This window comes from Nyctereutes procyonoides, unplaced genomic scaffold (genome assembly GCF_905146905.1).
Source record: "Nyctereutes procyonoides isolate TBG_1078 unplaced genomic scaffold, NYPRO_anot_genome, whole genome shotgun sequence".
Lineage (NCBI taxonomy): Eukaryota > Metazoa > Chordata > Mammalia > Carnivora > Canidae > Nyctereutes > Nyctereutes procyonoides.
Window position 1 is genome coordinate 29,054,549 of NW_026575122.1, and position 24,142 is coordinate 29,078,690.

Consider the following 24,142-nt stretch of genomic DNA (forward strand, 5'->3'; position numbering starts at 1 on the left):
GATTAAGTACATGCTCAGTGAATTACATTTCAGACCACATAGTACCCCTGGGACCAATACTGGATTTATGAAACTCTGCCAGCTTGTCCAACTCCTTAAAGTGTTTAAAAAGAAACCATGACTAAAAAGTCACATGGAAATTATGTCCACCCAGCCCCGTCTCCAAAAAAATTCTGGGGAAAGAAAGCTAAAAAACAAATTATATGCATATTATAGTTGTGTTATGGTGGGACTAAATGGGCATTTGTTTGGATGAATCAGGTTTTTCTTAAAGAGGGAACTCTGATGAAGCTGTCACGGAAAGTCATGCAGCCCCGAGTGTTTTTCCTGGTAAGTGGCCATGTGTGTTTCTTATGAGCCGGAGGAGGGGATAATTGCCTAATGGACAGAGACATTTGTATATGACAGATAAGCTTAACACATTCAGAGAGTTTTAGTGGGATCTTTGACTGGCTGACTTGGTTACTTGCATTTCAGTTATAGGAAGCAAAGTCTTTTATGATGCATCACCAGAAAATTATTTCCTTTTTGAATTCAGTTTATGTCATTTCTAACTTAGAAAAAATGATTCAATCAATTAGTCAGGTTGTAATGCTTCAGTGGGATTTAGAATTCAGAAAACATATCTATTACAGAACTTAGAAAGAAAGCACATTTTCTAGAAATTGCCTTTTTAAAGTAATTCTAATAAGTCACTCTGGGTGGTCATAGTTTATATAAGTGGACAAAAGTGTTTTTGTTCAGAGAACTTTTAACGAAAAAGTAGCATTTATCCTCTATTTCAATGTCTTATCAATGTAGGTTGATACTTGTTGGTTGATATTTGTAGGTTGATATTTGTTGCTTTAGTTTATCCTATGAAATATTTCTACTTTCAGTTTAACGATGCCCTATTGTATACAACACCGGTGCAGTCCGGGATGTATAAACTGAACAACATGCTCTCATTGGCTGGAATGAAGGTCTGTACATCTGTTAGAAGATATTTCTTAACCCAAATAAATTTAAAGAAGCCTTAAGATAATCATCTTTCTCATATCCTTGACTTTCCTCTCTCCTTGTGTTACTGTTTATGTGTTCATTTATTCATTCACTAGTCATTTGCTCACTCATACATTCATTTATTCATGAGGTATTTATTGAGAACTATAAGCAAAACATGGCAGTAGATTTGGTGAAAAATACAAGATGAATTGAATTATGATTGTTTTTTGACTGTCCCCCAGGACCCTGCCCCCCCAGGAGCTTATCAACTGTTTGGGAAGATAGTACATTACACATAAATACCAGTAGATAGACAGTAGTAGATATCACTGAAGGTACAATTCAAACTGTAAAGATACAATTAAATTCGGGGGGAGTTCTGGGGCACCTGGGTGGCTTAGTCAGTTAAGTGTCCAACTCTTGGCTTGGACTCAAGTCACAGTATCAGGATTGTGAGATCAAGCCCCATGTTGGGCTCTGCACTCAGTGTAAAATCTGCTTGAGATTCTCTCTCCCTGTCTCTCTCTGCCCCTCCCCCTCAAATAAATAAATAAAATCTTTTTTTAAAAAAAAGAAAAGTTTTGGGGAGTTCAGAAAATAACATGCAGCTTTCAGTGGGATCTGGTGGAGAAATTGGTAGCAACTAGGAAACTGGGAGAAGTGAGGAAGTCTTTGGCTAAAAAGCCACAAGCCTTAAAGAATAGGTCACCATTTGGCCATGCTGATAGGTGGGGGAGGCATTCCAGGTAGAGGCAGTAGTGTGAGCAAAGTAGTAGTGGGAAAGTTGGTCCTATGTATATGTAGGTATTTAACTCTGGCACACAGAGTCAATGAGGGAGAGTCGTGGTAGATAAAGGTGAATATGAGGGTTGGTGGATGATAGCAGCTAGGGTATTGGGCAGGTTTAGCTATGCTTCAGAGATGAGATTTGCAATAGGATGAATTTGCTCAAATTGTTTTGCTTTCTTTAAGGTCAGAAAACCTACCCAAGAAGCATATCAGAATGAACTAAAGATTGAAAGTGTAGAACGTTCCTTTATCCTCTCAGCCAGGTAAAATTTAAAAATATGTATATGTGAACATTTACCAGTATTACAGCATTTTTTACATTTAGATTTACTAGACTTACATTTTTTTTCCTTTTCGGTCTTAAAACCATGCAGTTTACTCTTGGTTTACTGTGTAAGTAAAAAGTCTGATTGCTGATTTAGTAATGTGTTTGAAGCACGAAGATAAAAATGTTCCTGTGAAAAGAATAATGATGCTGAAAAGTGCCTTGCTGATCTCTCTGTGTGTGTGTGTGTGTGTGTGTGTGTGTGTGTCTGTGTGAATTCTTCAAACCTTTTACAATGGCAACTAATGTTCTTAAAGACACCTAGTACTTTATAATTCACTAGGAAACTTGCATAGCCTGGAAAGGTCATGACAAATCTACAAGGTAGATGTCATCATCTCATTAGAAATGAGGAAGACTAAGAGAAAAAGTGAATTGCTCTCTCTTTTTTTTTTTTTTTTTTTTTGTGAATTGCTCTCTTAATGATACATAGCTGGCAAAATCAGGATACAAATAGAAATTTTTTTACTTCTCAAGCTGTTGTTATTTATGATACCACATTGCCTCAAAGTGGAACCTGCAGTGACTTATGTGTAAACCAAAATATATTACCATTACTTAGATCAAGTACCAAGGAAACCAGAAGCTGTATGTCTCATACGTGTACATTACTGAGTTACTGGCCACATGGCAGAAGGGGATGTTTGGCAGGATTTGGCTGGTGTAGATAGAGACACCAACAGCCATAGCATGCTCCGCTGCTGGATATGGATAGCAAGTCTGGCCAGCTCTCAGACCTAACCTCTAATAAAAATAGTAGCAAACACTTAACGTAGCATTTACTTTGTGCCAGGCACTCTTCCTAAGCACTTTCTGTATTTTCCTTCATTAAATCTTCACAAGCACCTTATAAGTTACTAATTTTATATCCATTTTTTGGTGAAAAAAGCCACCCAGCTATAAGTATCAGGGCCAAGATTTGAACCCAGGCAGCCTGCTTCCAGCTATGTCTATACCAGTAAAATCTACTAGAATTCTCACTAGCAGCTAGTGTCCTAACTGGAGCCATGTATTACCTGGCATCTTGCACGATGTTGAACTTGTCATTTATTTTCTCTTTTAATTTCCACAATAACTAGTAGAGTAGGTGTTGTCTTGACCTTCCAGATAAGAAAAATGCAGATTCGTAACACTATAAGATTATTCAACTAGTAAGCAGTGGAGCTGAAATTTTAACCTCGTGTATCTGGCACTGGAAGTCATGCTTTCAACCATTATAATAGTGCCTATGTCCATGGATGTCAAGGACTCAAACCAAGGACTCAGTCTGACTTCCCATAATGGGAACAAGAGCAGCCCCTTGGGTCACTGTCACTTTTCTGAAATGGAATGGCCACTGCTGCCTGACACCAGATTTCGGGATAAGAGAAGACAAATAGGGTTTGTTCAAGGTTTGTCAAATGTTTCCCAACCTCCAGCCAAAGCAAGCAGTTCCTGGGAGGTACCTGATGCATCCTACAGGTTAATATTTGGAGAAAGATGGTAAACTCTTGATTACCTGGAACTGAGACTTTTTTTTTTTAATTTGAATAAAAGTGCAAGGAACATCAAGCCTTTATGCAGCAGGCTCCTGACAAATACTTAAGGATGGTTCTTAAAATCAAGAAAGTGATTTTCAAATATCCAGAAAGTACCTACAGTAAAGTCAAGTTTTCAGTTGCACGTAAATATCCTAACTAAAAATATGCTTTGGCAAAAACAAAATTCCATTTTATTAAAAATTAAATAATTCAGGGGCACCTGGGTGAATCAGTCAGTTAAGCATCTGCCTGTGACTCAGGTCATGACCCCAGGGTCCTGGGATTGAGCTCCATATTAGTCCGGTTCCCTCTGTTCAGTGGGGATTCTGCTTCTTCCTCTCCCTCTGCCTCCCACCCCCTTGGTTGTGCTCTCTACCTCAAATAAATAAAATCTTTAAAAAAAAATTCAGGACATGATAATAAATCCTTCTTTGGTTGCCATTCAGGTAAATATGTGGATGTCCATATAGGCCTCTTAGACCTTAGTAAGGTTACTGGAATTTTAAGAGTGATGGGAAACCCTCTGATGGTCTTAATAAGCTAAGAATTTGTGTGGTATAATGTATATTTTTAAATGAGGACACTGGCTTTTTTTATAGATGATAGACCATCTAGAGACTAGAGTAGAAATTGGAAGTCCAGGTAGGAGGCTAGATGATGCACTTTTCAACTAGAATGGTAAGAAATGATCAGAACCAGGTAGAGTTAATAGGATTATTGATGGATTAAATGTGGGTTATGCAGGAAAAGCTATAAAACTGGAAAGTTCTTGATAAAGGGAAAGCAAATTTCAAAGGGAGGACTAAGGTGGCCTGGGAAGATGGGAGTAGACACATACTGAATGCCGCCAGTATACCATGCTCTTTTTCTGAGCCCCCACCCACCCACCCCAGCCGCAGTGAGTGGGTACAGTATAACATGTAGGAAGGAGATGAGAAGGCCTCCTGTGATCTGGTTCCTATGGACCTCACCAGCCTGATTTCTGTCCATTCTCCCTGCCCCCACCATGTTCTAAACAACACTGCATGTTTCACCAGCATGGATCTGCATACTCTCCATGCGTGCCAGCCTACCTCACATCCTCCTGCCTTTTGCACAAGCAGCTGCCTGAAATTGGTTCCTTTGGTCAGTAAGTAATATGGATTCTCTACCTTGGGCCAGGCATCATGAGACAGTGGAGAATTAAAAGGACCCTTCCTTCTCTGACCTTTCAGTCTGTTAGGGAAGACTTAATGCTTAGCAAAATATCAACAAAATCAATTATTGTGATTAAGGAAAACTACCAGGTGCCCTGAGGCTGCAAAACAAGGAACCTTGAACTAACTTTGGTGGAGAAAGGGCAGTCAGGGATAGCTTCCCGAAAGACCTGCTGTGTCAGTTGAGTTATGAAGGATAAATAGGAGTTGGATAGCAAGGCAAGAAGGAAAGGAAGAGGCTCCTGATCATTAGGAATAATGTATATGAAGGCCCTGAGCTGGAAAGGGCATTGTGGATTCAAAGAACTGAAAAACCAGAGTGGCATGAATAGAGAATGAGAAGGGGAGTGATCCTTCTCAAGCCTGGAGGGACCTGGGAAACTGATGCAGAACTTGTGGATTTGGGTCTTGAGCCAAAAATCCATAGGAAACCACTGAAAGGTTTGCACAAGGGAATGTGACCATATTGACCTTTTTAAAAATTGGTTGCTGGGTGCCTGGGTGGCTCAGTTGGCTAACTCTCTGCCTTTGGCTCAAGAGATGATTTCAGGGTCCTGGGATCAAGCTCTGCATTGGGCTCCCTGCTCAGTGGGGAGTCTGCTTCTCCCTCTCTCCACTCATGCGTGCTCTCTCTCTCCCTCTCCCTTTCTCTCTCTCAAATAAATAAATAAATAAATAAGATATTGAAAAAAAAAGTTGGATGCTAAGTGAAAATGGTTTAGAAGGGGAAGTAAAGGAGATGATTAATTGGACATGGGGTTGAGAGACAGAGGGGGAGAAGAGCTAGTCTCGGGCTTGTACACTGTGCCAGGTAGTAATGCCATTACTATCCCTGGGATAGGGAACACTGGGGGAGAAACAGCTTTGGGAGAAGAATCAGGAATTTAGTTTCAGATATGCGTATTGAATATGACATGCCTATCAGTCATGGAGTCATCAGGGTACCTGGAGGGCTCAGTTGGTTGAGCTTCCAGCTCTTGATTTCAGCTCAGGTCTTGATCTCAGGGTTGTGAGTTGCAAGCCCCACTGGGCTGCACACTGTGCATGAAGCCCCACTGGGCTCCACACTGTGTTGCAAGCCCCACTGGGCTCCACACTGTGCGTGAAGCCTACTTAAAAACAAAAACAGAAACAGCCATCAGTGAGGCAGTGCCTATAAGGATTGAGGGGTCAGAAGGGAGCCCAGACTTGGCATATATTTGAGAGTCATCAGCTTAGAGAATATAACCAAAGCTAGGAGGCCAAATGTAGGTGTATAGAGACACTAGTCCTCACCTTTCCCGAGCTTTCCCCACTACCTAAATAAGGTAATTTACTGCTTCTTTGTTCCTGGTCTAATATCTTTATTATATCATACAGTAATTACTTGTTTTTGTGCTTCACCTCATTAGATGTGAGCCTTTACAAAGTCATGTGTTTTGTATGTGCAGTTAATGGCTTAGTACTGTGGCCCTCAGTAGGCTTCTGCTGGCGATGAATTGAAATGAAGTGAGGGCAGCCCCTGTGGCACAGCGGTTTAGTGCCGCCTGCAGCCTGGGGTGTGATCCTGGAGACCCGGGATCGAGTCCCATGTCGGGCTCCCTGCATGGAGCCTGCTTCTCCCTCTGCTTGTGTCTCTGCCCCTCTCTCTCTCTCTCTGTGTGTGTCTCTATGAATAAATAAATAAGTCTTTTAAAAAAAATGAAATGCAGTGATATGGCCTTTAGACCTTAGAATAGCATTCCACAGTTAGTCAAGGAGAAAATAGTGTGGTAAGATCTAACATACCAAAAACCCCTTCTTTGGTAGGTTTTTCCCTTTGGAAATTCATCCCAATCAATGGGAGAATGGTGCTTATTTAATACAAATTTTGCTTTGTGGGTAATGCGCACATTCCATAAAGAAAAAAATACTTGGTTTAACTGCATTTTAACTGAGGAAGGTGCTGAGTCTTCTGCTAACCATGTTACAAAAGACAACCTAGAATGTCTCCACTCGAAACTGCAGGCAAATATGTGTGGTCTGTGAGAAATGTGTTATCAAGAGCTGGTAAACATTGTTTTGGAAGATCCCCACACAAGAGAGCCAGGAATGATTAAATGAAAGAACAGCATATGTGACATGATTTGCACAGTCAAATCACATTCCACATGCTCCCAGGGCTCCAGAAAAATCAGACGGCAGTTCTCAAATTAACCATCTGCCTCTCTGCTTTCTTTTACCTCTTCTACTGAAAAAGTAGAGGAAGGGGAGAGAGTGAGAGAGAGGGACAGTATTATTTTATGAATGTTTACTTGGAAGCTTGAGCATATGTTCTCATAGCGTAGTTCAGAGAACAGAGATGAATGACACGGTGGTGAAGGGTTCAGTCTATAGCTACACGTGGGTCTAATGCCAAGTCAAGTCATGTAGCCTGTTGTCTGAAGCAAACTGTCTAACTTTTCAAATCCTCAGATTGCTTATCTGTAAATGGTGCTGGTTGGTGATAATGATAGTATTGGGGAAAGGGGGTGTAGGATCCAATATATATTCCATGAGGTAGCTCTGAGGGATGAGATGTGATGACATTTGCAAAGCATTTAGCACAGTTGGCTGACATGTAGTAACTGTTGAATAAATGACAGCTAGTTGGGACAGAAATGGTAGAGTAATAGAGGTAATTGAGGCAGGTTTTGTTTGGCTTAGAGAAATAAGAGCTATTGTATTTTATTTTATCTATTTATTTTTTTTAAAGATCTTATTTATTTATTCATAGAGAGAGAGAGAGGCAGAGACACAGGCAGAGGGAGGAGCAGGCACCATACAGAGAGCCTGATGTGGGACTCCATCCAGGGTCTCCAGGATCACGCCCTGGGCTACAGGCGGCGCAAAACCACTGCACCACCGAGGCTGCCCTATTCTATTTTATTTTATTCTTGGTATATAATGAACATTTGAGAAATATACTAGTTTTAAAATTTTTATTGGTAAAGTGGATTTCAACTTTTTAATATCCATATGAGTGCATATTCTAAATGGCACTTAAAGCCATTCAGTAGGAAGGTACATTTCTGACTATAATTTTTGTGGGGAAGGCAAGTGGTTTTTTAATTATAAAAACATTATTTAAAGTTCAAATATTCTTAAAATTAGAGTGAATAATACAATGAAGCTGCATATTCAGTCACCCAGACTCAAAATTTACCAAGATTTGGGACGCCTGGGTGGCTCAGTGGTTGAGCATCTGTCTTTGGCTCAGGGTGTGATCCCAGGGTTCCAGGATCGAGTCCCACATTGGGCTCCCTGTGAGGAGCCTGCTTCTCCCTCTGCCTGTGTCTCTGCCTCTCTCTCTGTCTCTCATGAATAAATAAATAAAATCCTTAAAAGAAAAAAAAACAAACTTGATTCCTTGGAATATTTTTAAATTCTAGGATTATGTCTCAGGAAACTCCTTGGTTATGTAAATAGCCATAATTATTAATTATATGACTAGCTCTTAAACCAAGCAAAAAAAAAAAAACTCCAAATTTAAGAGACTTCAAAAGTATAAAGCAGTACTTTTGGGAAGAAAAAAAAGCATTGTATTTGCTAAAATGCCATGTGTTCTTTAATGCCCACTCTGATTATTTGTGCGCACAAACCTCAGACCTGCTGCCTGGGACTAGCATTGTTGGGGAGGGTGGTGGAATCTGTTGCCATGGCAGGAAGAAAAGAAGTAGGAAAAAGGCAAAGAATAAAAGCTGACATCTGGTTGATGGAACCTTCTTTTGCCCCCAACAGTTCTGCCACTGAAAGGGATGAATGGCTAGAAGCGATTTCCAGGTCAATAGAAGAGTATGCCAAAAAAAGAATCACATTCTGTCCTAGTAGGAGTCTTGATGAGGTATTGTCTTTTCCTTCTTATTCTTTTTCAGTTCGTTTCAATCCGTTTTTACGCTAAAGAAATTTTTCCCAGAGGTTTAGAAAAGCAACATGTGTTTCAGAGAAAGATACATGTGTGGGTATAATTTCAGAGCTAAATATCCTATAAATGTCTAAGTGCAAGTCTGTGATAACATATATAGCACATTCATATTTGTTCTGGTTGTAAAACTTCATTGTAAAAAATTGGGGAAATACAATATAATTTAAGGAAGAAACTAACCAGCCATCATGGTACTACCACAGGCATTTTTTTAAGTTAATTTTGCAACAAAGGATTATTAGGATACAGCTAATCTTAATATCCTGAGAAAATGACAACTACAGTAGCCCATCCATCCCACATCTTTAATGACACCATCAGCATTGTGGGCCGCCACTGCCCCCCCAAAAAGGGGGGGGGCTCAGTTCTGTAGCATTCTATGTGCATGGAGGTAATGAAAACTCGTTCTTCCACAGGCTGACTCAGAAAATAAAGAGGAAGTTAGTCCTCTTGGATCAAAGGCTCCCATCTGGATCCCTGATACCCGAGCCACAATGTGTATGATCTGCACCAGTGAATTCACTCTGACGTGGAGACGACACCACTGCCGGGCCTGCGGGAAGGTTGGAGATGTTGACATCCATCTCCATTATGGTTTTTAATAGCTCCAGGCTGTACATAGTGAGGAAGCATATTTCCTCCTGTAAACCATGGCAGGGGAGAAAAAGATACTGAATCATGGATGGTATTTTCTCTAAATATTTAGGCAGAGGGTAATCTTATTAGGGAACTCACCCTCACCTACCAAAGTTATTATAGAATGTCAATAATAGAGAATTTTCATTTAAAAAAAGTTCAAAATTAACTGGACTCCCACATTTACTGTTAATTATTGAAACTACATTTATCTAGATACTAAGTATTTAACAGAGGAATTTTCAGTGTTAAAGTTATCACCAGTGACGCATCTAAGCCTTCATGACCTCGTTAGTCAAATGAGTAGAGTAACAATGAGAGTTACCGCAAAGATTAAACGGAGTCTGTTTAAAGAGCATGGCCAGACAATTGGTAGAAGCGCACCAGACATGGTTACAGTAAGGATGATGATGATAAATACAGCTAACAGAGGACTTTATGCACACCACACATGGTTCTAAACATTTCCCACATGTTAATGCTATTAGCATTTTATTTTATGGAGTTAGCACTCACTCAGTCATAGTTTGTGGCCTCTTTATCTTGCAGTGTGGTGTTGTGTGTGAATTCACTGCAGGCCTGAACTCCACAAAGGTGTTATTTCAAGTCACTGACTAAGAAAAGGTTTTGAAAGCACTCTAGGTAGACAGCATTATCTATTGTAGCATATTAGATGGTTTGATACTGAGGTTATTCTAAATGAAATAATTCCAATGTGTTTTCAGATTGTATGCCAAGCTTGTTCATCAAATAAGTATGGTTTAGATTACCTGAAAAATCAACCAGCAAGAGTATGTGAACATTGTTTCCAAGAACTACAGAAACTAGGTAATACATAAGTAAAGTTTAACAAATTCCTTTATTTCCAGGTGCTTTCAAACAACCTTCTGAAAGAATCATCTTAGGTATATTAGCAGTATGATTGGTGATGCTCATCTCAAAATATTCAGAATTTTGCTTTCATAATTTAGTTGTTTTCTTAACTCCTAGAGTACCAATTGTAGAAATGTAATTACAGGATGAAATGCTTTTAAAACAGTTACAAGGGAACTTTAGTTTTCAAGTAATTTTGAAATTTCCAGTTTCATAACTGCATGCTCTTAACAACTCATTTTTACCTATCTGTAAAGTAATTCTCTGTGGAAATATACTGGGTGGCCCTTTGTTAGCCTATTTCTAATCACTTGGACTGATTTGGTGAGATTTTATGGTATATATAAAAGTTGAGCTTTTCACTAAATACAAAAATGATAAATCATATCTTCCTACTCATTATTGCAGATATGCATCCCCACAGTTAAGATCAATGCAGCTAGCAGGATTGCTCGGGTCTGTATTTTAGAAAGAGAATTCTAGTTAAATTCCTAAAACCTATAGGATCTAAATTTCAAAAAAGTTGTCATTCATTTCCATGAAGGATAGCTTTCCATCAGCAAATGAGAATGTCTCAATGAATAAAGCTAGATGGCATGCCACTTCAGAATCCATTTATTTACAGTATAATAGTTAGTAACCATGTGTTTACATTTTCCAAAAAGACACATTTATCTAATCCTTCACTGGCCTTTTTGTTCCTCCCTTTGTTCTCTGGGTGTATAATATAGGCTGCAAACATTCAACATTCAGTTTTTAAAATCTTCTTCCCTAATCACCCACACACATTTTAGTCAGTAAATCTTGATTAATTTATCTTTGAAGACCTGTCTTTCTCTTGATTTCTTCATCTCAGCCCTTTCTTTCATCTGGACCACTGTTAATAGTTTCCCAATAGGTTTTCCGCTGCACATCCTTCCTCCTTCCTACTGCCAGATTTTTTTTTCCTAAATTCAATCTGTTCATGTCACTTCCCAGCCTAAAAGACCTTTGATTTCCCACGGTTTTAACAACAGTCCACATTCCTTAGAACTAGCCTTTTTTTCCCCTCAGCCTTATTATTCTCCAAATAGATGATCTAATTTCATACCTCTCTGCTTTTGCTTATTCTGACCTCTCTTCATGGAGTCTTCTTCGTACTCTTTTTAGCTTGCCAAACTCCTATTATACCTTAATGGCCAACTCAAATATCTATCTTACTCCCTCCCCACCTTTCCCTGAACCTCTGCCTCAAAATTAATGGCTTCCTTATCTTGTCTTATAGCCCCTTTTCTAGCACTTCATTCATTATAATATTCTTATTTGGTCGTATATCTAAGTACTAAGTGATTCTGTTTTCTTTTTTTAAATCAGGAGGGAAGTTTATATAATTTATTTAAAGTTGGTAGTATAGTAACATGTGTCATTATTCTGAAGGCACAAGAGGGTAATCCTTTCTCGTAGTTTACAGCTGAAAGAGCATAAAATCAGAGACCGTGGAAAATCTTCCTCCCACTCAACTTCTGGCCATCCATCTTTTTTCCCCGGGGGTCTCAGAATCATCAGTTTCTTAAGTATCCTTCCATAGATGCCTTATGTAACAGTATTTATTGATCTGAATTCAATTGAATTACAAAATGCTTACCACTGGCTACATAAATGCACCTGATTTGTTTTAGATCACCAGCATTCACCTAAGATTGGATCTCCTGGAAATCACAAATCTCCTTCAAGTACTTTGTCATCAGTTTTACACAGTATTCCATCAGGGAGGAAACAGAAAAAAATCCCAGCTGCTCTCAAAGAAGTAAGTGTTTCCATTAAACTTGCAACCTGATGTAGGCTGAATTATTCATATGCATATAATATACTGTTTTTCTTCCATAAAGGAAGATGTCATTTCCCACTACTATTAAGACAAGCATTTTAATACTGGTGATGGATGTGGTTGATGCCTCACTCTCTTGCTTGGTCCACCATATGATCTGAGTCATTCAGAAAATGGCAGTTGAAAGGTTTGAGATTTTATAGCAATGATAACAAGTAAAGATAATTTAGACACATGTGAATTTTTAATATTACCTTGAGGAGACCTCATGCCAGAGAGAAGTCTACAGAATATTTTGGGCACTTTATTAGCATCTACTGATCTGCGCAGTTTGTTATTTGTAAGCATTGGCTATATACAGCTGCACTGATAATAAATTGTCTTTCAACTTAAAAGAAAAATTTTAAAGGTTAGGATAGGCTGAAGAGTTGGACCTGTCAGTGGTGTAATCCACAGGCATCACCAGTATCCTATCCCATCTTCTCGAACTCAAGTGTTCAGTCAGCTAATGTCAGCACTGCTTATCTAACCACCTCCATTTTTTATTAGTTTATTAATTGTTTTCTCCCGTGACCAGTTTTGTGGCCAGCAGAGGAGAGTTTTAAATTTTTTTCTCTGGAGGTGTTCTACTATGGAAAGTGGAAGCAAACAACTAAAAATTTGACCAAGATCGTGTTCTTTTTTTTTTTTTTTTTTTAAGATTTTATTTATTCATGAGAGACAAAGAGAGGCAGAGACACAGGCAGAGGGAAAAGGAGGTTCCATGCAGGGAGCCCGATGTGGGACTTGATCCTGGGTTTCCAGGGTCATGCCCTGGGCCGAAGGCGGCACTAAACTGCTGAGCCACTGGGGCTGCCCCAAGATTGTGTTCTTTATGTAAAGTTCAGTGTATTCCATCATGGCAGTTAAAACACTAGGAAATGATTCATAGCCAGTCTCATGAAATAGTGAGAAGAAGACTTAGAGTTCTAATTGCCAAGTTTCTTAAACTGGTTAAGCCAGTGTAGTACTCTGAACTGTATCTTCCATCACTCAGTTCCTGACTCTAAATTGACTTTCAGAACTTAAGGTTCTTAACCAACTGAAATAGTTTTCAGTTTTCTATAATTTTTTGCCTCTCCATTCTAATGTCACAGTTTATAAATATAATTCTTACATTTGCTCTTCTTGTCAGTCTAGACTCCACAGTGCTGGTTACAAAACTGTTTCTAATCTAGACTAGACTCAGCCTAACTCCAATCCCATTTTGTATCTTTCCACTCAACTACACAAACAGGCCTTCCCTGTCAAAACTCTGCTTCCTGACTGTAGCTATTTCTTTTCTCTATTGGTTCTCAGAATCCTCCAAAGCAGCACAACAGCAGCACCTGGGAACTTACTAGAAATGGAAATTCTTAGGCCCCACCCAAGGTCTGCAGAATCAGAAACTTTAACAGGCATTCTCTGTAATTCAGATCTGTATACTAAATTTTGAGAACCACCACTTTGCACCTTTGCAATCAGACAAGGAAAATTAATTTATCCAGTTAGGTGCTATGAAAGTTTCCTACTTGGGAAGCTATGTTTTTTATCTTTATTTGTAACTATGGTGAAATTCACATAACTTTAAATTAGCCATTTAAAGTATACAATTCAGGGGTGCCTGGCCAGCTCAGTGGGTGGAGCATATGACTCATGATCTCAGGGTCCTAAGTTCAAGCCTTGCATTGGGTGTAGAGTTTTCTTTAAAAAAATATATACAATTCATTGATATTTAGTGTAATCACCATACTCTGCAAATGCCACATTGCTCTAGTTTTAAAACTTTTTTATTACCCCATAAAAACACCCTGTACCCATTAAATAATCAGTCCCCCTTGTCCTTGCCTTCCATCCTCTCTGGTAACCCCTAATCTGCTTTCTACCTTGATGTATATAACTATTCTGGATATCTTGTATAAAAGGAATAATATACTACATGACCTATTGTGTCTGGCTGTTTTCACTTAGCATAATATATTAGAGGTTTACCTAAGTTATAGCATATATCAGTACTTTGTTTCTTTTTATATATGAATAATACTCCATCATATGTATATACCACAGTTTATCCATTCATCTGTTGATGGACATCCGAGTTGTTTCTACCTTTGAGTTATTATGAATAATGGTGCTATAAACATTGTGTGGACATATTGCCATGTGGATATATGTTATTTGTCTTCATAATATGGCAGTTTATGTTGAACTTTTTGAGGAATTGGGAATTTTTTTTATTCCAGTAATGTTCAATACATTTTAAGAAACTCCTTATTTGTAGAATGACATTCAGAGCCACAGTACCCTCAGTAATGGCAGGCTATGTCACTTGAGTTAGATTTGATTTGTATTTTAAATAACCAAATCATTCAAAGGAAAGTTTTGTGATTCATGTGATTAAGCTGGTTAAGAACAATTTTATTTGTAAAAAAGAATATAGAGGGTAAGGGGCACCAGGGTGGTTCAATTGGTTAAACATCCAACTCTTGATTTCAGCCCAGGTCATGATCTCAGGGTGGTGGGATCAAGCCCCACGTTGGGCTCCACGCTAAGATTCTCCTTCCCTCTCTCTGTGGTCCTCCCCCTGCTCGCACTCTCTATAAATAAGTGAGCAAAATCTTAAAAAAAAAAAAAAAAAAAAAAAGAAGATAATAGAGGACTGTGCATGACTATTCAGTATTGTGACTGATATTCTTTTATAGTTAATAAACTAATTTAAGAATATTCCAAAAGAGGGGCATACAAAATGTTTTGATCAATTATAGTAACACCTAACATAAGTACATAATAGTATCCCAATGTAACTACATTTTAAGCATAATCTCATTTGAATATCAACACTCTAATTTAAAAAAGACTATTCGGAAAAAAAAAGACTATTCGGTTGTATTCTACAAGGGTATTACTTCTTTGTACAAATTTATTTGCACTCAACAGATATTTCTAACTTAACATTAGATTTAAATTTTCCACTAGACAATATCCTCCTCATAAAATTTATAAGAAATTAATACAATACATAATTAAATATAGACCTTTAAAATTCATGGAATCCACCTGTATGTTTTCTGTTGCTGCATAACAAATTACCACAAAAGTAGTAGCTTAAAATAACATACATTTATTATCTCAGGAGTCCAGGCATACCTTAGCTGGGATCTCTGCAGGGCCAGAATCAAGGTGTTGGCCAACGCTGAGTTCTCATTGCAAGGCTAGGAAGGGTCTACTTCCAAGCTCACTCAGGTTGTTGGCAGAATTAATTTCCATGCCACATAAGCTTCCCAAGACAACTACTTACTTCTTCAAAGCCAGCATGGAAGAGTCTCTAGAGCCCATCTACTAGCAATATGGAGTTTTATAGAATATAACATAATCATGGGAGTGGCATACCATCATCTTCCCGATATTCTGTTGGTTAGGAGCAAGTCACAGGTCCTCCTCACACTCAAGGGGGAGGAGACTGTACTGTAGTGTGATTATCAGAGGCAAGGATCATGTGGAACCATCCTAAAAGTCTGTTCACAATTCTAGGGGAGCCTGGTTGGCTCATTTCGTTAAGTGGCTGACTCTGGTTTTGGCTCAGGTCATGATCTCAGGGTCCTGGGATCAAGCCCCGCGTGGGCCTTCCTGCTCAGCTGAGAGTCTGCTTGAGGATTCTCTCTCTCCCTCTGCCTCTCCCCTCATACCCCCACCAAGTGTATTCACTCACTTGCACACTCTATCTCTAAAATAAATCTTTTTAAAAAAGTCTGTTCACCATTCTACTAATAACACAATTCATAAACTTGGCTTTTTATTTCTGTTATTCTGAAAAAAAGAGAAAAGTTTCAACTGCCAGATTATAATTATTGAGAGCTTACTGTCTTTTGGCCTAGAGAATAAAACATTTTCATCCTTTTTTATGAAGCAAAAATAAGCTTCTCTCAGACCAAAATTTGGGGATCAGAAACTAATCCTTTAAATCACCATGAATAATATAATTTTCCATTTACCTCTCTGTTAATAGTTTTTATAAGTCTAAAAAATTATTGAACAGAGTTAAAGGTTTGAGTAATTTCGCCTAACATTGCAAAATACAAAGAACAGTAAACAGCATATATGGTCCCAAAAATGCAACTTTCAAAAAACATTTCTGATCTTTAGAATTATTTTTCTTCTGGCAACCCAGAAAACACAGGTGACGCCGCAAAGAAATACATGCAAGCACAATGAAACCAGGCAGAATGCTGGAATTGCTTTTTTTTTTTTTTTTTTTAAGCGAAGCGGTGGGGAAGGAAGAGAATCTTAAGCAGGCTCCATGCCCAGTGCAGAGCCCAACATGCGGCTTGATCTCATAACTATGAGGTCATGAGCTGAGCCAAAATCAAGAGTTGGATGCTTAAGGGACTGAGCCACCCAGGTGTCCCAGTGCTGGAATTGCATTTAAACAGAAGGGTGTTTCATGCCTCTAGTAATGGTGGTATATTTGTATCGTAGCCGACTTTGAAAATAAACAGCTTCTTTCTGACACATTATATTATTATGGTAATTGCTTTCAGTACCAATGATCAAAAGCAATTTTGTTTAACTTTTTGTTTGTCTAAAAACCATTAAACTATATATGGGGTTTGCTTATGTAGGTATCAGCAAACACAGAAGATTCTTCCATGAGTGGCTACTTGTACAGATCAAAAGGCAATAAAAAACCTTGGAAACACTTGTGGTTTGTCATAAAAAATAAAGTGCTATATACATATGCTGCAAGTGAGGTAAGATCTGAAATCTAAAGATGAATAATTGTGGGGTCTGGTTTTATAATGCCAATTGGAAATTATTACAGTATCTGTTTAAACTATTTGTTTTGTGCATATTTTTTGTTTTGCTTTGCTTTTGGAGGGGGAGATGTCGTTGCTGTGATTTTTTTTTTTTTTTTTTTTTTACTGTCAACAATGTCCTCGTGCTCTTATTCAAAAATGTTAGGAATTTTCCAAAGTATTAAAATGTAACTTTTTTTGCTGTCTTGTGACTACTGACACCCTCACTAAAGGCAAAGGTTCTAATCCCTTCTGCCAAGCTCTCTTGGTTGACACTCCCTTGACTATCCCGGGATTGTACTGATCAGGCTTCAGCTTAGATAAGATAGACTTTGGTTTATAAACAATTCCTGGCTATTTGCTCTAATATTGCCCTTTTCTACTATCTGATCATCCTGTGTTCCAACAACATCCTATAAAAACCAATGCCCTAGCATCCAAGCTTTTCCTTAGTGGGATAGGGTAAATCACCTACCTTTCTTTTTCTTTTTTTTAATATTTTATTTATTCATGAGAGACACAGAGAAAGAGAGAGGCAGAGACACAGGCAGAGGGAGAAGCAGGCTCCATGCAGGGAGCCGGACATGGGACTTGATCCTGGGACTCAATCACGCCCTGGGCCAAAGGTGGCGCTAAACCACTGAGCCACCTGGGCTGCCCAATCACCTACCTTCCTGAGCTTGTTTTCTGCATCCATAAAATGAAAGTAATAGAATTACCTACCTCACATGGTTGTAGGGAAATATGTGAAATTCAGTGCATATGAACACATTGAAAACTAGCACCATGTTTGGCTCATGAGGTAGGTGGGGAGGGGACAGCTTAATATTGTTGAATAAATGAAAAGTAAGTAAGTTGCTAAAATTATCATTGTTTTATATATGTGTGTGTATATGAAATTAAATTATAGCTATATAGTTCAAGAGTTTGCAAATCAATTTTGTATCAATTTAAAGTCTCATCTTCCTTTTGTGTCTTTAAATTAGGACGTGGCAGCTTTGGAGAGTCAGCCTTTACTAGGATTCACTGTCACTGAAGTCAAAGATGAAAATTCAGAGTCTAGAGTGTTTCAGTTACTACACAAAAACATGTTATTTTATGTGTTCAAAGCAGATGATGCTCACTCAGCTCAGAAGTAAGTAATATAGACATTTTTCTTTTATACATGAATTTCAAGTTGTTACATGATTGATTTTAAAATAACCTACTTTCATGCATGAGGACAACTAAGAATTTAAATCAGAGATCCAAATTAGTTAGATTTAACATATTTTTCAAAGTCTTTAGAATTGTTTTAAGGACAGGCAAGAGATCTGGAATATTTTCAGGAGGTAGAGGGGAAAAGAAAATAGGTAGTTCTGTCCAAAATATTTTGTCTATACATGACCTCTGAGGAACCAGCATGAAGCTGCTCTGCTGAAAGGAAAGGAAGCTGAGGCATTTGACCTCTCCTTCAGTAAGGGTAAGGATCATCTCTTAAAACATTCCAGGACTTTGGCAATCCAGTGATTCAATTGTGCCATGGAACAGTGGGAGTTTAAACAGCTGCTTGCTAACTTACTTCTTTGGGAAAAGGGTCAAACACATTAAGAGGCTCCCATGCTGTTCCCAATAACTGAGTAGAAGGAAATGGATATCATTTTAGATGGTAAAGACTTCTAAACAGTCTCTTCAAAATTCCAACAAGAATATTTATTTTGATGTCATGAGGTTGTTTAACATAGAGAAGCATATCTCTGTGAAATCCAGGTTCTTTGTAAACAACACAGTGTAGTTACCTTTCACCAGATCTTTCATTTGATTTTTTTTTTTTTTTTTTTTGCCTCACAAGTTATACGGTTTTGTTTCCGCTAAGAGCTTAGTGCTCATGTTTTCTCAATAGGCTTAAAACATGCATGCAGAATGCCTTAAGTAAACAAAGCTTGTCTTTTCTTAAGGCAATTAGAACTAATGTTCCAGAATTATATATGTGTTGAATATTAATCAGGTACAATGTGACAGATACTCTGTAAGACTTTTTTTTTTTTTTTCAGTCTATGTTAGGACATCTAGTGTGTATCTGTTACTCCAAATAATTCTTTTTCAACTGAACTGAAGAATATTTAAAATTATGTTACTTAACTATTCTTTCTGCAAAAACTACTTGGATGAAAGACTAATTGTTCAAGACAATTGAATGTAGTTGAGTGAAGGGAATCTGCTTACCTAGAATTTAAAATTAATACAGGCTAAATTATAAGTTACAGGCTACCTTCAAGACAATTGAATGTAGTTGAGTGAAGGGAATCTGCTTACCTAGAATTTAAAATTAATACAGGCTAAATTATAAGTTTCTCTTTGGAGTCACTAATATCATGGAAGTATTTTTGCACATTATAGAATATTAAGATGTCTTAATTTTAATGGAAAATTTTTAGCTGTTTAAAAGATTTTATTATACCTTGTGCCATTTGCATTTAAATTTTTGAAAATTCTGTCGTTGAAACGAGCTAAACCTGTTACAGGCTACTTTTACTAATTGAGTGATTTCAAATATTCATAATAAGTTCAGAAGCCATTACAGTACTAGGTAGGTACAAAAAGACTACCTCCAAGTGTCTTCTGAGTAATTGCAGCTGTGGGTATTGTCAGATAAAACTTTGAGACTAATGAATTTTGGAAAGACTTCTACGAAACTCTGAAACACTTTTTTTTTTTAGATACTTTATATTGTATGCAAAATTTTGATCAACTGAAGTAGATCAGATGTAGATTCTCTTTCATTGAGAATGTTAGAACAGTTCTGGACTATGGATGCCCAGGGAGTTAAGAGAGAAGGAAACAGACACAAGGTGGTGTTCCTAAAAGCAGAAAGGAGGTGGAAATAAAAGTCTTTGCAAATGTATTCATTTCCCAAACCAATTATATGGGATCATCAGGATTTCATAGAGCTTTTACATGAAATGGCCCCTTCTTCACGCCTCATGGACATACAAGATGTACTTTTGGGTCCAAATTTTGCACCATATTACTAAATAAAGGACAATTCCATATATTTGGTGTAGGAAACATCTTAAATATACTGCTAGGGTGATTGAATCCACAGGCATAACTATGATTTGTATTGTTTTAACATCTACTGGATGATTGCATTTTACAAATCTAACAAATTTCTCTTACTAATAGGTGGATAGAAGCATTTCAGGAAGGCACAATATTGTAGTGATGTTGGTTTTATCCCTTCTGTGATTCCAAATGGGTGGAATTTCATCAGGATGGAGTAAATGCAGGACAGAAATTTTATATAAATAAACACTGCCAAGATAAATCCAGCCAAAATCTTCATCAAATATTAGTAATTATTTTGTTAGGTATAAGATAATTTTTTAATGTTTGTTTTTTCATGTATGTTATTTATTAAAATTTTGATGTTTACTTAATGGTCAGAATTATTTCTGAGACTCACACTGAACTCTAAAGTACCTTTTCTTTAGAAATCAGAAAACTTAATATTGGATACTGTATTAACTTTGTGACACAGATTTCTCAATGTGTTTTCTCAATGTGCTTTATCATGTTACATTGTAACATTCCTAGTTGAGGTAAGTCTTTGTAAATAAAAAACACATCAAGGAGCAACTTTCCATGCAGTATTTGGTTTAGAAATTACTATAAAACTGCTGATGCAAAAAATATATGTTTTTGAATCAATAAACTTAGATGAATTTTTTTATCTTTTAATGGAAAAACACACGGCCAACTCCTACCTCAGTAACTGTGAAATGAAATTCCAGTAAATTGTCTAGAGTATTTCTGTTGTACCTCTTTTGGCATGAGATAATGTTACATCAAGGCATCACAGCAAAGGGATAGAATGTGAAAATTTTCATTGAGCTATGAGTAGGAAAGAGAATGTTTTCATTTGCAGAGGAACACAACTGTATGGTCTTTATATTAAAGTCGAATCCTTTTTTTAAAGCTGCCAGTTCAACACAAACATAAATGTATTCTTAAAACAAAATATAACAAGCATTATATTACACAATACCCTTTGCTATTCTAAGTTCTCTGAGCCCAAGTCAGTGTGGTGTTTGTATCTAGAAAGAATGTTCCTTTCCTATAATACTGTGCTTTAAAAAATAAACTGGAATTACCATACCAAAAAAGCACAGATTCTAAGCCAGTGTTAACTGAAACTGTATCCATTTTTTAAAGGTTATTTAATACTACTTTGTGTTATGTCCTCCCTGATAAATAAAACAAATCCTTTATTTCATTAACCAGTTGCCAAATGCACATTAGGAAAAATTTATATTCATAATTCTGGTGCACTTACTATTTAACATGTGAACTGCTTTGTACACAAAATTATTGATGAGTAGAAGAAAAATGAAATTCACAGTATGATTAAAGTCATTCTTGATGCTCATAATATACATATATTGACTGAGCTTAAACTAAATATAAATTATATTAAAAGGCAAGGTCATCCATAGAATATTTCACAAAAGGGCACAAGGATTTTCCTTTCTGCTTTTATATAAAGTATTTCCTAATTCACTGTGATACTTACCATTGCCAAAAGAATTACTGAGTGCCTTTCTGAAGCCTTTTGAATGTTGTCTGTTGCAGCACCAGAGCCTCTACTAAATCGAGAGTTGTCTGCTATAGTTTTTTTCTGGCTCTTTCTTGCTGTGGGATCATTTTAAACCCTGTTGCACCCTCACATGCAGTCCTCACATGCTCTCTCCCCATTCTTTCTGTCCATAATAGGCAAACTAATACGTCTTTGCAGCTCACTAATTTTAATCAAGAGAAGCATAAATAAGGCTTCCATGTTAAAATCCTTGTAGTTTTTAGTGTATCCTTTCTGGAGACCAAGATTATACCTTACAAAGTGTTTCCTTCTGTTTCTTTGGGTCTAGCATTTTGCCAATGACAAGTTATTTGGAGTTTTGCCCCCTTCCTCTTGAGCTCTCAGTCTTCTGAATGTAAGGTTTGGCTTAAACCTCAGAATCTAAAAAAATATCAGCTAGGCTATTTTGTCTTCCAACAGCTGGTTAAATCAAGAGCCATTTATAAATCTAAATAGAAACAACATTGCACAAACTTCTATTAATATAGTTATATGTGAAACACCTGTATGACTGTACTGGCTACCGGCTTCACTCCATGAGGGTGTTTTGAAAATACACATACAGTTGTTTGAGGAAACTATCAGATTACCATCCCCCCCCAAAAAAAATGTTTTAAATGTGGAATAGTGTTATATTCCCTTTTCCCCCTTACCAATCCTTCATAACTTACTAAAGCTGATCAATTATTTATTTAACCTCTCAGTTAATGTCAACTGAGAACCTAATAATATACTTTTATTGTAAAGTTACTTTAAAAAGTAAGTCTCTTGAGAGGTAACATTTTAGAGGGGGGAAATGGTATTATTGGGTACATTGGGAGAGGAAGGGGGATGAGCAGAGGGAGAGGAAGAATCTTAAGCAGATTCCCTACTGAGTGCAGAGCCCAACATGGGACTCAATCTCATGATCCTGAGATCATGACCTGAGCCAAAATCAAGAGTCAGACACTTAACATAGTACCCGGATGCCAAGAATATTGTATTTATTGTATTATTATGCTGATGCATCTGTTTCCATCACACTTCAGGTTTCTCCTTGTATTCATAAGGAGGAGAAAGAGCAGTTGTAAAGCTAAGCAAAAGGCACTAAAAATAACCTTGATAAGAGATGCCAAGTTAAACTAGGGGATGCCTGGCATTCTTTGTGTGTCCCCCCCCCCCCATCTAGGTTCCTCATAGTAAATGTAGAGGATCAAGCAGAGTCCTAGAAAAATGAGAAAGGTTATCTTAGGCATCATCCCACATATCCAAACCTCTCTCCAACCTCTTCCCCTGTTCTCTAATGTATCCGGTATGATCTTATTATCGTTTGCCCAAGATCCTTAATTGTCTTCAACCAAAAGCTTGATGCTTTTGAGTATGTAGTAACATTCCTTAAAATGAGATCAGAGCAACTTTAATATAAAGCAGTAATGAAACAAGTAAGTGAAGAAGATAACTTTAAAGTGTAGTTTTGTTAGCCAGATGCTGGCTCTGTTTCTCCAGAAATAGAGAAAGCCTGTATTTAGTAATTTAGTTAAAATGTAAATGTTATCACAGCATATGTTGATCGGTCTTGGAGTATGCATCCATTTGTACTCTCATTTTTGAAGTTTGAGATCCACTGTAGTCAAATGTAGTCACTAGGATTTCCAGAGAGGTAAATTCTTTTTCCTTTGTTATACTGTACATGCCTTAAAGGCAAATACTTGTATCTGTGTCTCACAAAATACCTAGCCTGTGTCTTTTAAGAGAAAATCATTGTTGAAATGCATAGAAGGTGTCGACAGGATTCGTGTCATCTACAACTCAAACACAGCCCCCCACATGCCCTCATTGTAACTCAGATCTTAGACCTACTCTTTTCCTGCAAGGCCATATTTGCAACTACCTGTTGGACATCTACATGAGTCCTCCTTACGCATTTTAAACTTTACATGACCACTTTCTGTTCATTCAGATCTGTTTATTTTCTTCTGTGTTGGAAAAACAGCAGTCTAGGCTCCAGAATCTTCCTCCAAGTCTCAACAAGACCCTCTGCTATTGCTCTTGTATGTGTTCCATCTTCATTCCTGTTACTGCACAGCCCCTGGCTCAAGTCCTTGTTACCTCTTCCCAATAATTAGAATAACTTTTCTTCCAATTTCAATGCCTTCTTTGCAGTCTTATTTTTTATTTTTTTCACGGTCTTATTTTAAACACTGCCAGAGCTATCTTATATGAAACTAGCTAACCTAGTCTTATTTTTTATTTTTTTCACAGTCTTATTTTAAACACTGCCAGAGCTATCTTATATGAAACTAGCTAATCTAGTTTCATCCCTGCTCTTTGCAGCCTCCGCTGCCTTCCCAGTGGCTTGGTATGGAATACTTTTCCTCAGGTGTCACACACTCCAACTAAGCCCACCCCAACTTTTCTCTGTTCACATGGTTTTCTTCTTTGTTCTCACCTTCTTTCCAACTCATTTCTGCCTGTGTATCTAAGACTTCTTTGACAGTTGGTCCTAGTCTTTCTCTCCCCTATTCCTCCTCTCTTATTCCTGTAGACCAAATCTAGTCCCTCCTTTCTCTGTGTCTCCATCATCGTTAGCTGGAAAACACACTTTCTTCTGGTGCCTATCACATTCTGTCCTTGAGAATCTGAGCCTCCTCCTCAGCATCTGGCAGAGTACCTTGCATGCTATGG

General features: G+C 37.6%; 1 protein-coding gene across 1 annotated transcript in view; it reads left to right on the forward strand.

Moving 5' to 3' along the window:
- Positions 1-20,166, forward strand: part of FGD6 (FYVE, RhoGEF and PH domain containing 6) — a 107,301-nt gene extending 87,135 nt beyond the window's left edge. The window contains exons 12-21 of the mRNA XM_055336430.1: positions 262-330; positions 879-962; positions 1,957-2,036; positions 8,553-8,655; positions 9,153-9,299; positions 10,098-10,200; positions 11,904-12,031; positions 16,690-16,818; positions 17,850-17,998; positions 20,029-20,166. Of these exons, the coding sequence (XP_055192405.1) occupies positions 262-330; positions 879-962; positions 1,957-2,036; positions 8,553-8,655; positions 9,153-9,299; positions 10,098-10,200; positions 11,904-12,031; positions 16,690-16,818; positions 17,850-17,998; positions 20,029-20,065 (1,029 nt within the window). The 3' untranslated portion in view covers positions 20,066-20,166. The remainder of the gene's footprint in view (positions 1-261; positions 331-878; positions 963-1,956; positions 2,037-8,552; positions 8,656-9,152; positions 9,300-10,097; positions 10,201-11,903; positions 12,032-16,689; positions 16,819-17,849; positions 17,999-20,028) is intronic.
- Positions 20,167-24,142: the final 3,976 nt, after the last annotated feature.